Raw genomic sequence first — 15,827 nt, 5'->3', positions numbered from 1 at the left:
ATACTGGCTCTGTAATGAAAAGAGACCCTCAAGATTTAGCACATACCTACCTACGCAGGTACTATGTACCTACGACCTAATATTTAGCAGTTTCCGGAAGAGTCCAAGGTAAATTAATATATCTTATATCTCAGTAATCATTAATTACGCGGCCATTTCAAAGCGCTTTCTTACCTCGAGTATCTTGTACGGTGCTTTTAGTACGTGGTCCGGGGAAAGGGGGGGTGATAAGCTTTCTGATTGGTCGACGGTGCTTAGGAATCGGCTTAGTCATTGACTTAAACTAAGCTATTGAGGCGGGAGGCGGGAGTCCACCCTCTAAATCCTTCCAACACCAAGTTGGGGGCCGAGAAATGAGAAAGTTCACCAATCCAAATAATGGCTAGGGAGGTGACGACAGCTTAATGACTAACATTTACGCTCACAAGTTAGGTATGGCCGGGACGGCGGTCATACAGACACCATGCGCGATATTCCCGAGCTATAACAACAGCCACAATGGAGATAGCTACACACCCGCATGTGATCTCGTGTCGACTTACCCTTTTACGATTCTAGCTACAGCAGCCTACCTGACGCCCCTGTTACCTGCCTGGATTAGTTTAATGGGTCTCGGCGATGAATCCTAATTCTTCTCTAGCATTGTCTAGGTGTGTTAGTACCTAGGTAGGTACCTAGCTGAGGAGGCAGTTAGCCCTTGACGAGGGCGTAGGTATCTAGCCACCACGTAGGCGGTCTATTTATAGGACGACATATGCGGCTGAATGACCTCATATGCCTGGGTTACCGAACAAGACGATCTCGAAATATTCTTCTTAATTGGAGTCTAGTAAATCGCGAAGGCAAGACAAGAAATATCTACGGCAGATTTCTAAATCAAATCTTGGTAGACTCGCGGGAAAAAACGAGTTAGTCCTGCCCGTAGTATCTAGACCATTAATTCGTACCTAGTAGAAACACCCACATCCCAAGACACACACCTAGTAAGAAAGGGGGTTGGAAATGGAAGAAGACGCCTTCGAAATCCTCCTCGTCGACGCCAACGACGACGCGGCGCACTACCGGCTGCAAAACGAGCCGGGCGAGATCCAGCGCGAATACGTAACAGGGTACGACCGAAAATCCACCCTCCGCGTGCTCGGGCGCCTAGCAGACGTCGTCCACGGGCGCTCCTCCCCGCCTTCCTCCGACCTAGACAGCACCCCCTGCACCCTCGCCATCTTCGAGTTCGCAGCCCTAGGCCAGAAGCCGTCGCGGCGGTACCGCGAAGTGCAAATCGAAATCGTATTCCGCGCCTACGGCACCCACAAACGCCCCAACTCCATCTCCCGCCATCGCGACCAGCGCGCCGCCCTATCGCGCTACGACCCCGCCATCCGGGCCCTCGCCCCGCACGGCCACAAGTCCCTCCTGCAGAGTAACTTCACGCGCTCCAGCACCCACAACATCGAAGCCTCCATCTCAGCAGGGACGGACCCGATCGCCAGCGCAGGCGCCAAGTACGCGTACGCGCTGAGCGAAAACGTGGAGCGCGGGGACAGCATGACGGTCGAGGGCACGCCGTCGTTCGTCGGGAGGTCGGCGGGCAAGCCCAACGCGGCGCGGTTCACGCTGCGCGAGAACGGGACGCAGCGGAGCGGGGTGCCGCGGCACCTGCGCGTGGCCGTGCTGCTGGAGCGGCGGGCGGGAGACGACGAGGGGTTGTTCTTGGCTGAGGTGAATGTGCGGGCCCACGTATCTGTGCTCGCGGACGCGGGGGAGCGGGTGAGAAGGGTTATGGGCAGTGTGCCGTTGGATGATGCGGTGTGCTTTGACCCCGCGGCGCGGCCGACGACGGATAAGTATCCGGTGGATCGGCTGGCGGAGGTGGTGTTGAGCGAGGAGTGTTCTATTCGGAGTGGGAGGGAGGAAGATTTTAGTGAGAAAAAGGACGGAGGTGATTCTAATGAGTAACGTGATTTATGACTGACCAGCCCTTCCGGGATAGGAGTTGACGGGTGTTCGAATTCCAAACAGCGATGCCAGATATAGAAACTGATTTAGAAACTACTATTTTCTTGCATTGGTCTCTGTGCTATGTACTAGTGAAGTCGACATAACCTATCTATACTCCCCCAACCACAGTCCAACCTCGATTCGGTTTCCCCCAGAAGACATTAGAGCCCTTATACGAATTATGGTACAAACCCATTTGGTCAGGCCAAGAATATTCCGCAAACCAATAGCAGGATGCTGTTAGTATGACAAACCACACCCTGGATTACGTCTCAGACGCAGGAAGCCGGCGACGTGCTCTTTCCGAATGAGAGGTTGATATACCCGTTCCGATACTAATCTATAAAAGGGATGCCACATAGCCCTCCATTCCGATACGTCCAATAATCCGATGAATATTCAATGATCCCGCAAAGAGTAAATAAGCTACTATTAGAGTTTACTACTCTGCGACATTTTGTCGCATTGGTTAGATCTGCTCGGCAAAGGCGTCATCAAGCTCCACTGGAACCCGAGGGCTGTTGCTTAGTATGTCAATATCATCGTCAATCACTCTTCCACTACCAGGCGTGAAATGGCGACTGCGTTTGATACCCTTCTCAGGCCGTATCAGACATATATCTGGGTTTGCGTCACTAACCGTATGTGAGTCCACATTCGATGCCGTGAAGACGTTGGCAACATTAGTAAGGTCACTACCAAAGTCTCCGGCCGAAGTAGATCGACGAGAGAAAACCCCCGAGAAAGCGCCCTGGCTAGGAGGTGAATTGGTCGTACTGGTGTCTCGACTGTCCTTGCAAAGGTTACTAAATGACGATTGCGACACCTTGCGCATGTCGACGTGGCTGATGACTGGTGCATCTTCACTTGGAGAATCTTGAAGGCGATTTTCTTTACGCGACTTAACTTCAGGGGCTGGTGGGGCAATGCTTCCGGCCTGAACTGGAAGCGGATGTGGTTGGTTTAGCAACGAGTGCGTAAGAGATGTAGCGAGCTCGGAAGAGAAATTTGCGTTGCTCGAATTGAAGAACTCGTTCATTGACGTGCCTATAGCCAAACACCGGTTAGTATTAACCATACTATCTGTGTCATGTCAAACTTTTTGACAGATGATGAGAATACTGAAGTAGAGTAGGGGAGCATACTTCCGGGCGTACCAATTTTACTCGCTTCAAGATTGAGGTCGTCAATGAAGTTCGACCCAGCCATCGTCGTTGGCGTGTTAGTCGGTGCTTTAGGATCATGGGCGCTGGAATCTATATCTCCTAGATGGGTCGCCGACAGATGTATGAACTGATTATCTGCCAGGCCTTGGGTGGTATTGCTGGGATCACCCAAACCGTAATCAGACATGCTAATATCGGAGCGTGACCCTTTGATCGCACCCCTGGCTCTGCGGCTGGCAACAGAGTTGTAACTAGACTTGTTACTGTCAGTACTCTGATTATATCCGATGGGTCCGAAGTTGGTGTTCGACCAGTCAAAGCAAGCAGTTGTTTCGGACTTCTGCGAACTAAAGGGGTCTGCCCAGTTCGAGCTGGCCCCAGCCCCGTTGCGCTGCAACAGTGCCTCGGTATTTGGCATAGAGCCAAGCAAGTTTTCCTGTGTGAAACCCGGAGGACACGTATTGTACGTGGACGAACAGGATGAGTTTTTCATATAGCTCGTTGCTCGACGACGAGGGGAGTGGAGGTGGGCATCCGGACCATCTTCGTGGTGCCGTGCCGGAACAGGCATCGTAGGATTGAACGGAGTACGGCGCCACATGCTAGGGTTTGGCCAAGCAATCGCAGAAGACTCGAGAATATCTATAATGCAATTTTTTGTTAGTCTCGGGTATCGTAATAGATCGTAAGGGGAGGCAGTCGGGTCTCTACCAAGTGGTGCATGTTGGAATGAGAATGCAACGATATTCTTGACTCGTTCGATGGGAACTGTCAACGAATCCCTCGGAAAGCCTTCGCTGATGACGATTCTGATCCGTCCGATTTCATCCGCGGGGCTCCAGTAGCTTTGCCGCAGCACTTCGCTACGAAACTGAGGGAACCTAAGCGTCTCGAGATCTCCGTTCTTGGTGAACTCTACTATTGTCAGATTCTAAACCCCTCTTAATAGGTATGGAAGACTCACCGAAGCTATGGTTGATTAGCTGAGGCCATGGTCCGGCTCGGTTAAATGAGGATGAACTGAGAGACGTGCCAGTTAGAGCCGGCTTAGATTTGAGATACCCAAATGAAAACATACGCAACCAAACGGCCATCAATCAAGACCCGTGCCTCGAACTTGACTAATTCGGTATGCTTGCTGTAGTTTCTAGTGAATTGACTGATATCGGGTGTCTTCCAGGAGTGAAGCGAGATGTTGAACGGAGTACCTGGGGATAATCCTGGCATAAAACAAGTCATAGTCGGCAGGCCGTAAGATCCATGAGTGAAGGCAAACTCTGAATAAGACGGGTTAGCCTTTGATCGGACATTGGTCGGACAAAAGCCTAACGGAGGGCAATATATCAAAATATCAAGATATTGGTAAGGATCAAGTCTGTCCCTAGATCTAGAAGAGCTGGACGGACATTGTGAGGAGAACGCTACTTACCATTATCATGAACAACGTGACAGTTAGTCCTGAACTCTTTCAATGGGACCTTGGAATCCCTGGGGAATAATAAGACATCCCAGTCCTCAAAACGCATCTTCACTAGCAGTGATGATATTAAACAGAGAAGTAGGGAAAGCTCAAAAAGAATAACAGGTTGATACAACGAACAAGCTTGGGGTGGAGCCAATTCCTGTCAAAGTGATCTTCTCAAGGAATATGATGTTGATGCAAGTTGTAGTGGTTGGATATTGGGAGGGAGTGAAGATTGAGGGGACAGGTTTGTTTAGTTCCATGTGAAGAATATTGAATTCATATGCTGTTGACCTTAGCCTTCCTATAACGTAATGAGAAGCATAACTGTAACTTCCCGTACTCATCAGGACCACGACTAATACTATAGTGAAGGTACGTAACTCTTTAAACTGCTCATGCCTATTCCATTGGCTGGAGTGGACCTTAAACTTTCATCTGGGGAGCACAACGGTAATACGTATCTCGAGGTAATGTAACTTATTGGTTCAAGAGAGAAACCTTTGCAAACTTTAGTATGTCACTGTGCTTTAGTGCTCTCTAAAGCTTCAAGGTTGACTTTTTGAAAGCCGCCTCCACTAGGATAAACTGAGCTGTTCCTTCCACCTACATTCTCTCCATAGGTGATGTGCATAACCTTGTAATATCTTGCTACACCCTGATTAGAAGGCGAGAAAGAGGATGATCTCAATGTTGGAAATGTGAGCTGCTGGAGAATGATGTAGTCTTAAGTAGACAAATGAGACAAGTTGAGCTATTGGCTACATGATAGTAACTCTTTCCATTAGACCTACAAGATCAACCGATACTCGTGATCTAGGTCGTAGTCTGTGTATTTGGGATAAAGATGCCCGTGTGTATGTACAAGATCTTTTATTCTTCCTCAACTTGGTATGGCTCTGGGTCGCCAGGAGCTCTTGCCTAAAAGTATTGTCAATATTGCGGATGTGTTAAATAGCTCGCTCCAATCTAACTTACTCTCAGTGCACCGGCGCCACCCAATTCACGATCTAAGCCACCCTCAAACTCCCGGGGGAAAGACTGCTTGTCGGGATATAATCGTCCAACAACCCAACATACTCCTACGACGGTAGCAATGAATGCGCCAACCTGCAATAATCCTTTACCTGGCGAGATCCAGGTGTATTCGTAGGGAGAAAAGATGCCTAGAAGATCATTGTCCTCATGAACAGGCTCGCCGAAGTTGCGCCTCTCCTGCTTGTCCCACCAGTCACCGTGCGGATCGCGGAACTGTCTCTTGATTGCCGGGGGATTGATGTAGCCGCCGTTCTGCATCGGTTAGTCTGTCGGCACATTGGCAAAGAATCGTCAGTAGCCCACTGACCTGGCCCGGGTCTTCCGCTTCTGTGAGAGTTGGATTCTCGGGATACTTCTCTTCGAGGACGGCGGGGTCGGTGTATGATCGCGGAAGAAATGTGCGTTGTTGAACGATAGGTAGCCTTCGCGCTACTAGCGATGCTGATCGGAGAGCCGAAGCTCTCGCGATTCGTTGGGGAAGCATCTGGAGAGCCTATGTCAGTCATGTATAAATCCTAAGAGGAGCTTTGGAATCAATTAGAACATACTGTAGGCCCTTCAGTTAGACCCTATCTCGACGCTGTCGGAGTTGTGTTGTTAAGGTGCATGCACCATTTACCTCATTGACTTCAATGGGAGGGCTAGGATGACTGACAGTTGACCATTGACGATAAAGGCTTAGTAATTTTATTAGCCTGAATTTTAAGGCAATTCGTTACAACCTAAGGCCTTGTGTTACGCACCTTAGTGAGATTGGCGAGACTGACCTCATTATGATTACGTAAAGCTAGAAAATGGGGGATCCAACTCACAACAAGGGTGCCTAGTGAATGCACTGACCACCGTACTTCGCTCCTGCCCTCATGTTGGGGGAGTACAGGGGGGGCACTCGGACCAAGCTTGCTATTCCTGTCTAAGACGAGGCGGAGACCCGACGAAATTTTTGAATCATCATCAAACTGCTGATGAAATGGCAATTCTCGACAAGAATCCATCATAATTGTCCTTTCAAAGCCGTGTGCATGCTCAAACTTCGTCATGATAATCTACCAATAATTCTCTATTCGTCGACATACTTTTCATCACCCCAAATGTCCATTTCACCGAGACCCGCGTCTTTTTCTTCTCTTAACACCCCTGGACAGCTATGACGGCTACCGCGTCGCTCGAGTCTGCGCCTTCACACGACACCGCAAATCCCTCCGATTTAAACGAAACAAACGACCAAACATCACAACAACAAATTCCAGATATTCCTGATCCATCCTTAGATGCAACATCCCAATCAGAGATTAAATCCGAGCAGGAGAATCCCCCCGTATCCCAATTGTCTCCAACGAAGCCTGACACAAATGGAAACAACGCGGAAGAACCTATTATTGAACCCCCCGTAAAAAACGGCGATGGCGGTATTGATGAGAGACCTGCTAAACGGCGCCGTGTCCGCGATGCAACACCCAATAGCGCATCCCGTAAACCCAAGCCAGAATCCCCTCCTTGGAAGAAAATAGAGGCAGAAGGGCCCACATCTTTTACTGAAAATGGCAAACGCAGATCCGGACGCACAAATCAGATACCTTTGGAGTTGCAACCTCTGGGTAACAGGAGAGTTACCAGAGGCGCTCTCCATAACCTTCAACCTCAGACTCCCGCCAAAGACAAACGATCTGCACCTAGCAGCCACGTAAATGGGTCACAAAAGCACGCGTCGACAGGGAAGGGAGCTCCCTCGAAGACTTCCACACCTACGACCAAGCCGAATACGCGGAAATCTTTAGCTAACGGCACTACTAACGGCCTGACTCAGGGCTCTAAGTCTTCTTCGAAAACTCGACGAGCCTCACCTACACCTACAGCCCAGATAACCCCGCCCAGACGCTCTACCAGAATTAGACGTAATTCTGGGTCCCTTCGAGACACCGTCGATACCCCCTCTCGCGAGTCTAAGCATCCTACTGATGATAGCCTCAACCTGCGCCCTACCAAAATTCGATTACGTCTAAAGGCCCCTACCATCCCCACCGTCCATCCTGCCCAAGTCAATGTCTTTCCGGGACAAACTATTGCACGTCCCAAAATCTCGTCTGATTTCCGCGAGTTTGTCGAACGTGCGCCAACCGTAGATGTCAAAGATGGCGGCTGGCTTGACCTTATCGACGAAGGCGAGCCATATACGGAAGAGGCCGCCGAGAGAGATGCGAGTGTTATCATGCGAATCGAGGCCGAAGTCGAACCCGGTGGATTGCTGAGCGAGGAACGTTCTACGCTATTTGTCCCAGAACCCGCCGAGGAGCCCCCGCGACAATGGGCACATATGGATCATCTTGTCAAACAGATGGCAAATTTCCGGAGGTTAATGCTGATGGAACACCAAAGACACAAGGCTACGGCAAAACGATTGGCTGAAGCCTGTCGGGACGAGTGGATACGTCGCCAACCCAAGACGGCCGAGCAAATCGAAGCCGAGGCTAGAGCCGCGTGGATAAGTCGTTATAAGTCTGTTATCAAGGCCGTTGGCGGAACGTGGGAGAATGTCAAGACCGAAGTTAATCGCCGCCGTCTAGAAGAGTGGGAGGCCGCTGAACAAAAGCGTGTAAAAGCCGCTTTGAATGAGGCCGTAAATATGTCAGAGCTCAAGTTGCAGGCCCGCCGTGCCCATTTCGATTCAGAGCTTGTATCTGATGAAGACGAAGAGCTAGAGGACTCGGACGAAGAAGCCGACGACGAAGACGACGACTTAGCTTCTATCGAGGACGTCTCTTTAGACCAAGGCTCCGACGAAGACGAGAACGAGGATAACATGTCTTCGTCTGACGACGACGACGATGCAAAATCAGATATTTCAGACGAAGGCCTTACACAAGAACAGTTGAGGAAGAAATATGCAAACATTCCAGATCTCCCGGTAGACGAACCAACGACTAGTCTTGACGGTGATCAACCCGCAGCAGGGTTAGACGACCAAGGCGAAACCACCGACGAGTCCATCGACATGGATGACGACTTAGGATCAAGTGATGAGAATATGGAAAGCGACGAGGACGAGGGCCAATCTGAGGACCAGGACGAAAATTCCGAAGACGAAGAGGAGCCTTCCGGGCTACTAGGTCTCTTCTTCGGCAAATCCGAGCTGAAGAAAATGCAGCAAGAGGCAGTCGCTGATGAACCGTCATCACCTCAACGCGATACTGAGATGACAGAAATCCCGGATGCTACGTCTGTTGATGGGGCGCCCATCCTCGATGAGGCTATAGCCGAGAGGGATGTTGAAAAGAGCACATTGGCAGAGGCAACAGATTTACAAGATAAACAACCTCTAGTGAACGGAAATAAAGGTCTTTCCCCATCATCCACATCTAACCAAAATCATGCGCCCACGCACCCGCCTAACACCGTAACTGTAACGACCGCACCGGGGAACCCTTATGAAGCTAATAACCCTGAGGTCCCCGCTCCAGTTCCAGAACCTCTACAAGCTCAAGATGTCGAAATGGAAATCATTGAAGCCGTTGAACATGTTAAGAAGGACGTCAAGGCGAACACGTCAATCGGTGGGGTCGAGCAAACAGCTCCAGCAATGCCAAGCGTTGAGATCGCAATTGTGCCAACAGACCAGCCACAGACAAGTCCGGATACGGAAGCAATCACGAACACTCCTAGCCGTGATCGAAGTCACACACCCCGGACATCTGATACCAAGCCCTCCGAGGTAGACACCACCTCTCTTATTAAGTCTGGTGCGAGCAGGTCTAATTCACCTCAGTACCAAGTGCCAAGGACGGAAGTTCCCTTTTTACTTCGAGGAACGCTACGAGAATACCAACATTATGGCTTAGATTGGCTTGCTGGTTTATATAGAAACCAGACAAACGGCATTCTCGCGGACGAGATGGGTCTTGGCAAAACCATCCAAACAATTGCCTTATTGGCCCATCTAGCTTGTCATCACGAAGTATGGGGGCCGCATCTAGTCATCGTCCCAACCAGCGTAATGCTGAATTGGGAAATGGAATTCAAGAAGTGGTGTCCTGGATTCAAAGTATTGTCGTACTATGGGAGTATTGATGAACGAAAACGCAAACGTCAAGGCTGGAAGACAGATGATATGTGGAACGTGTGTATCACATCGTATCAGATCGTCTTGCAAGATCAACAGGTTTTCAAGCGCAGGCAATGGCATTACATGATCCTGGATGAAGCTCATAACATCAAAAACTTCAAGTCGAAGCGCTGGCAAACGCTACTCACCTTCAATACGCGAGCGCGACTATTACTTACCGGCACGCCGTTACAAAACAACTTGACCGAATTATGGTCACTGCTGTTCTTCTTGATGCCATCTGAAAATGGTGTCGGCGGGTTCGCAGATCTAGCAGAATTCCAAGATTGGTTTCACAAACCTGAGTCCCAGATATTGGAGAGTGGTCGGGAACAGATGGACGATGAGGCTCGTGCGATCATTGCCAAATTGCACAAGGTGCTTAGGCCATATCTCCTGCGACGATTAAAAGCAGATGTTGAGAAACAAATGCCAGCCAAATATGAACACGTCGAATTTTGCCGACTGTCGCGTCGACAACGTGAGCTATATGATGGATTTTTAGCTCGTACGGACACTCGAGAAGCGTTGTCCTCCGGTAATTATATATCGGTCATCAACTGTCTCATGCAATTGCGCAAGGTCTGCAATCACCCCGATCTTTTTGTCGAACGTCCAATTATGACGTCTTTTCGACAACGCAGATCCGTCTTGTCCAACTATGTTGCAACTGAAGATATGATCCGGGGGAAGCTACTTGCTGAGAAACCTATGAGTGTTGTCAGCTTAGATTTCCTCAACTTCATTCCGACACGACACGAGAACCAGTCTAAAACAGTGTGCGAGCGAGTTTCTGAATTAAACGCCCATCGTCAACTAATAGAACGCCGCGCAGCTCAGGAAATCAGAGCTCAAAACGCCCGAGTCAATTTAGACCTTTCAACTGTGGAATCTGTTCTCGTGTGGTTGGAAAGCGCGAAACGATGGGATCGCTTTGAGGAGTTGCGGCATTGTGTCTATGTTAATGCCATCAGAAGACAACAACGCCCAATTTACGGCAAACAACTCACGGACTTTCTAACACTTGGTGTAAATGACAGGCCACATAAAGCTCGTCCTAAGGTTCCACAGAAGATCATGAGTTGGTTTGAAGAAGATTCGCCGGTGTTACGGTCAATGGTCCCGACGCTCGACCAACGTGCTGCGTCGATGAAGACTACTATCGCTAAGTTCGCATGTGTCACGCCGGCGGTTGTCACTCGAGATTTTGACCAAATTGTCCTTGGCACGAGAGGCGTTGAGGCTTTTGACGAGACGAATCTGCGATTGGCGGCTCCAGTACGTTATGCCCCATTCATGCAGAAAGAGGCTCCGATCGACCCGTGGCATGAAGCTCGCATGCGACTCAGCATTCAATTCCCGGATAAAAGACTTCTCCAATATGACTGTGGTAAACTCCAAGCCCTTGATCGTCTACTACGAAAGTTGCAGTCTGGTGGTCATCGTGCCTTGATCTTCACGCAGATGACGAAAGTGCTCGACATTCTCGAACAGTTCCTCAACATTCACGGGCATAAATACCTACGACTCGACGGTGCGACGAAGGTAGAGCAACGGCAAATTCTCACAGACCGCTTCAATCACGACACCAGGATTTTATGCTTCATATTGTCTACACGATCGGGTGGTCTTGGTATTAACCTGACTGGAGCTGACACTGTCATCTTCTACGACCAGGACTGGAACCCCGCAATGGACAAGCAATGCCAGGATAGATGTCATCGGATTGGCCAGACGAGAGATGTCCACATATACCGACTCGTGAGCGAACACACCATCGAAGCAAACATCCTACGCAAAGCAAGTCAAAAACAAATGCTAGACGATGTCGTAATCCAAGAAGGTGGCTTCACAACCGACTACTTCAATAAGCTTTCTGTACGTGACGTTATTGGCGCCACTCCAGATGAAGGTGATGTAGTCGGTGATGCCATGGATCGTGTCCTCGGTGGTGTGGAGAATAGCGACCAGCGAGCTGTCGGCCGAGTCCTTGAGCAGGCCGAAGACCGCGAGGACGTTGACGCCGCTCATGTTGCTGAGAAAGAAATACAAGAAGATGAAGCCGACTTCGCCGAGAAACCGGCGACCGCAAGCGCATCTGGGACCTCTAGCGCAAGAGTAGGTACACCGGTCACGCGAGATGGTTCACTCGCACCAGGCGTTGGGAGATCAAACCTTGGGCTATTCTCCGAGTCGGCAGACGTGGATCACGCACTTGAGGAGATCGAGAACAATGCATGGGGCGAAAAGATACAGACCATCGATGACTACATGCTTGCTACTATGCGCAAGCAGCTTGAGGGCACGGCTTTGGAATTACCAAAGGACAAGAAGAAGGGCAAGAGCAAGAAGGGGAAGGATACTCGAAAACGCTAGTAACGTACGCATGATCTTCGAAACCGTTCGCTTCGCTCTGCTCAAACCTTTGGTTAAGGCGTTCTAGCTGTATATTTCGCCCACCATTTGCAATTACGAGGTTTGATGCCGGCTAGAGATAAGACTGCTGTTTATGCCTACCTGGTACCTAAGAGCATTACGAGAGTACATAAGAACCTATAAAAAAGTCGATGACGAATATTGGGGATGGAAATAAAGAGGGGGTTTGCATTGCATATCTGGTGTTCTTGCGAGCGGTGAACTTTAGGGATGAAAGACGGCGTATCGAAGGAAATTCTTTTTTTGCATCGATTCGTTAGGAATGACGCCCGAGTGCCACGATTCGGAGTCAAGGTGTTGCTGCGTTTTATGGAAATAAAAATCGAAGAGAGCAACGAAAGCTAGAAACCCTCTTGTACGTGTAGGAAACAGAACCACAAATACAGATAGTATGTATCTGGTGGTTACTAGATAACTCAACGACGAAAAGACGAGAGATGACCGCTCGGGGCGGGATTCGCCACTTTTTTACACACACAACTTGCTTGTACGGCTGTTTTCAATTTGCGTTGCTTATGCGAATATGTCTAATCCACCCAAGTGGGTATGATATACTCACATACCTAAGAGGTATGTTGTTAACGTCTAGTAACAGCCTCATGGAAATAAGTGACGCCGGCAGAGCGCTACCGCTCTCCGCATCTACCTAGGTAAGAGCCGATACATTTCCCCGCGCTGGGGGGATTCGCGTCGGGATCCACCAGGGGGGAATCGTTCGAGCTGTTCGATTTCCATACGTACTACTTTCCATACAACGGACAGTCTCGGTTTCAGGAGTCGCGATCTTTGGGAATGTCTTACCGCGTTCTCGGGTCAAATTAATTACGATCGCTTTTATATGAGGCCGGTTCGAGATAGATGAACTGGTGGATCTGGGGAGGATTCACTATAACCTGAAAAATTCTTGGCTGAGTGAGAGCTAGGACTTGGCATTTGTTAGCTAAGCTCATCGGCTGTTGTACTTTGAAATATTTCTTAAGATTTTTTAAGATTTTTTTGGAAAAGGATAGCTTGTATATACCTGTATTGGCAACTGAATTATCGCCGAGAATGACGTCGACGGAGAAGCAAGACGCCCAGCACGGCGAGTTCCGGAAATTCCTCCCGGACCTGGACACGCCGCGGTTCCATGCTATCGCGAAGAACGATGCGTACGGCCATGCTAAGGAGTTGCTGGAGCATCACAGGCCGCCGTGGCTGTATGGGTTATACGTACACTGGCGGAAGTTGTTCGAGGAGCCGTTCAAGGGCGTGACGAATGATGGTATGTACTCACTCACTCACACGCTCACTCACTCACCCTTACCATCACCCTCACCCTCACTGCTCCCCTGTCGCCTATCACCCCAGTAAAGATACTCTCATAGCAAAACGCTTAAGGGGTGACGACCTCAACATCGCCACAACAAACACCCAACTAAACCTTCCCAGGCACCGTCCGCCCCTCCCTCTTCCCAATCCGCGACGAAGGCATCCCCATCGCCTCCATCGTCGCCGCCGCCCACGCCATAACCTCGCAGCTCAGCCCCGCGCAAGCCGCAAAGACAACGCTGCACATCGACTCGCCCGAGTGGCGCACGTGGTCGAACCCGGAGTTCCTGCTGAGCGACAAGGGCATCCGCCTCGAGTCCCTCACCCCTCCGCTGCGGACCTCCGTCCTCGCGCTCCTCGAAGCGACGCTGAGTCCCGAGGGGTACGCCAAGGCGCTCGCCGCGATGCGGATTAACCATTTTCTAGGCGAGTTGGTGAACGCGCCGAGGGTGATGAATGAGCATAGTTATAACTTCGTGCTGTTCGGGACGCCGGCGGTAGATAAGCCGTGGGGGTTTAGTTTTTACGGACATCATCTTTGTTTGAGTGTTTTCTTATATAAGACGCAGATTGTGGTGAGCCCGTGGTTTACGGGCGCGGAGCCGAATTGCATTGATGAGGGCCCGTGGAAGGGGACGAGGATTCTGCATGAGGAGGAGAGGTTGGGGTTGTTGCTTATGCAGAGTTTGGGTGAGGGGGAGAGGGAGAAGGCGAGGACGTATGTGAAGATGAAGGATGAGAAGATGCCGAAGGGGAGGTGGAATCATGATGACCAGAGACACCTGTGCGGCGCGTATAGGGATAACCGCGTCGTGCCTTACGAAGGCGTCGTCGTGGCCTCGCTGGGCGCGGAGCAGAGGGAGCTTGTGAGGAAGATACTGGGACAGTATTTATTGTATCTGCCGGAGAAGTCGCGCGAGCTCAAGCTGGAGGATTGCGAGGAATGGTTCGGCGAGACGTATTTCAGCTGGATCGGCGGGTACGCCGACGACGACCCGTTTTACTATCGGATACAGAGCCCCGTCGTCATCGTCGAGTTCGATCACCACTCCGGCGTATTTCTGGCCAATTCGGAGCCAGCTAAGTTTCACATACATACGTTGCTGCGGACGCCGAATGCGGGCGATTATGGGTTTGCGCTGAGGAGGCAGATCGGGGCTAGTGTTGCGCAGGAGTATGTGTGGGAGGGCTAACTTGGGTGAGTGTGTCTGCTGCTGGCTAGCTAAAGCAGAGTTGGATATTGTATATGCTTCACTTCAACATGTGTGCATACCTTACATAGTCACGATAGCGTTGGCGATGTATAAACCCTAGTACAGGAACTATGTCTGTTTTCGGTGTCGCTTTTGACATCATGGGCGCGATGGCTTCGGCTGTCGGTTAGCTGAACTAAGTCCTCATAGAATCTAAAACATCGTAACTTCAAATTTTGGTGGTTGAACCACATTAGCATGTCAACATCCCGAGAAATTCTGCATTTACTTAAGTCCCACATAAATTTCGTGTGTTTCCGTTGTTGCGCTATACATATCTCGACCTTTCTCAACTCTTCATTTAGGCTTGGGAGCATCTAATGAAGACATATCACCCAACAATATCGTCGTTGTATCCGATTTCTCGCTTATAAAAGTAACAATCCATAGCCAGTAAACCCTACGCGATTCAACAATTACTAAGTCCAAGCATCAAGCATCAAGCATCAAAACCCACAATCACAAGCCAAAAACCCACAACCTTCAACCCATGCCCCTTTCCCCCCTCCTCCTCCGCCACAACGCATCGAAATACCTAAACCGTGGATCCGTCAAATCGAAAGACATACATATCTAAATACACTCCCCCAAACCCAAAGACCCCAGACCTAGGTCAGGCACCGACACAGCGCTGACCCTACCTCGCAAAGAACCCGGTCGACGCATGCAAAACATGCAAGGGAGTGGGTACTGCCGGCATGCCGGGCGTCCCGTACCGTTCCCGGCCCACGCGAAAACTTGGATGGGCCCGCGAAGCGCCGGGTCCATTGGTTTGCTTACCTACCTAGTACGCTTCCTACTTACCTATATAGTAAGTATGTAAGAAGTAGCCAAGGTAAGACGAGGCCATGTCTGCACGATAAAATCTGGGTAATATTCGAACTTGGTTCCAAGGCTTCTGCATAGCTTGGGTACCCATATACCTAGGTGGGTATGTATGCATGTAAGTAACTGTCGTGAAAGGATTTGCTCGCGCACCTGTGTGAGGATCTGGATCCGGTACGATCAGATGAGTAGGTAGGTACAGCATGATCAGCCCGTGAAATAGGATCGATCACCGTCGGCCC

General features: G+C 50.1%; 5 protein-coding genes across 5 annotated transcripts; 3 read left to right on the top strand and 2 right to left on the bottom strand.

Annotated features, from left to right (window-relative positions):
- Positions 1-338: 338 nt before the first annotated feature.
- Positions 339-2,066, top strand: F4807DRAFT_428201 (uncharacterized protein; the record flags this gene model as incomplete). The annotated part of the gene is made up of 1 exon (XM_047998247.1): positions 339-2,066. A coding segment is annotated over exon 1 (947 nt), but the record flags the coding sequence as incomplete, so codon positions are not given.
- A 142-nt stretch (positions 2,067-2,208) lies between these two features.
- On the bottom strand, positions 2,209-5,091 carry F4807DRAFT_104609 (uncharacterized protein). The gene is made up of 6 exons (XM_047992676.1): positions 4,591-5,091; positions 4,240-4,438; positions 4,126-4,181; positions 3,873-4,076; positions 3,141-3,803; positions 2,209-3,042 (listed from the first exon to the last, which is right to left on the bottom strand). Exons 1-6 carry the CDS (start codon positions 4,685-4,687, stop codon positions 2,465-2,467), a joined length of 1,797 nt encoding a protein of 598 aa, XP_047853465.1. The 5' UTR covers positions 4,688-5,091; the 3' UTR covers positions 2,209-2,464.
- A 405-nt stretch (positions 5,092-5,496) lies between these two features.
- On the bottom strand, positions 5,497-6,145 carry F4807DRAFT_461066 (uncharacterized protein; the record flags this gene model as incomplete). The annotated part of the gene is made up of 3 exons (XM_048001630.1): positions 5,497-5,544; positions 5,602-5,913; positions 5,969-6,145. The coding sequence occupies 3 exons, from the start codon at positions 6,143-6,145 to the stop codon at positions 5,497-5,499; spliced, it is 537 nt and encodes a 178-aa protein (XP_047853464.1).
- A 452-nt stretch (positions 6,146-6,597) lies between these two features.
- On the top strand, positions 6,598-12,672 carry F4807DRAFT_428192 (SNF2 family domain-containing protein). Its single transcript, XM_047998246.1, has one exon. The coding sequence runs from the start codon at positions 6,809-6,811 to the stop codon at positions 12,134-12,136; it is 5,328 nt and encodes a 1,775-aa protein (XP_047853463.1). The 5' UTR covers positions 6,598-6,808; the 3' UTR covers positions 12,137-12,672.
- F4807DRAFT_428191 (uncharacterized protein) lies at positions 12,673-15,264 on the top strand. Its single transcript, XM_047998245.1, has 2 exons — positions 12,673-13,460; positions 13,628-15,264. The coding sequence occupies exons 1-2, from the start codon at positions 13,247-13,249 to the stop codon at positions 14,698-14,700; spliced, it is 1,287 nt and encodes a 428-aa protein (XP_047853462.1). The 5' UTR covers positions 12,673-13,246; the 3' UTR covers positions 14,701-15,264.
- Positions 15,265-15,827: the final 563 nt, after the last annotated feature.

Source organism: Annulohypoxylon truncatum (genome assembly GCF_022578515.1).
Source record: "Annulohypoxylon truncatum strain CBS 140777 unplaced genomic scaffold F4807scaffold_19, whole genome shotgun sequence".
In the NCBI taxonomy this organism is placed as follows: domain Eukaryota; kingdom Fungi; phylum Ascomycota; class Sordariomycetes; order Xylariales; family Hypoxylaceae; genus Annulohypoxylon; species Annulohypoxylon truncatum.
Note: the sequence above shows the minus strand (reverse complement) of the source record. Positions and strands in the feature narration are given on the sequence as shown.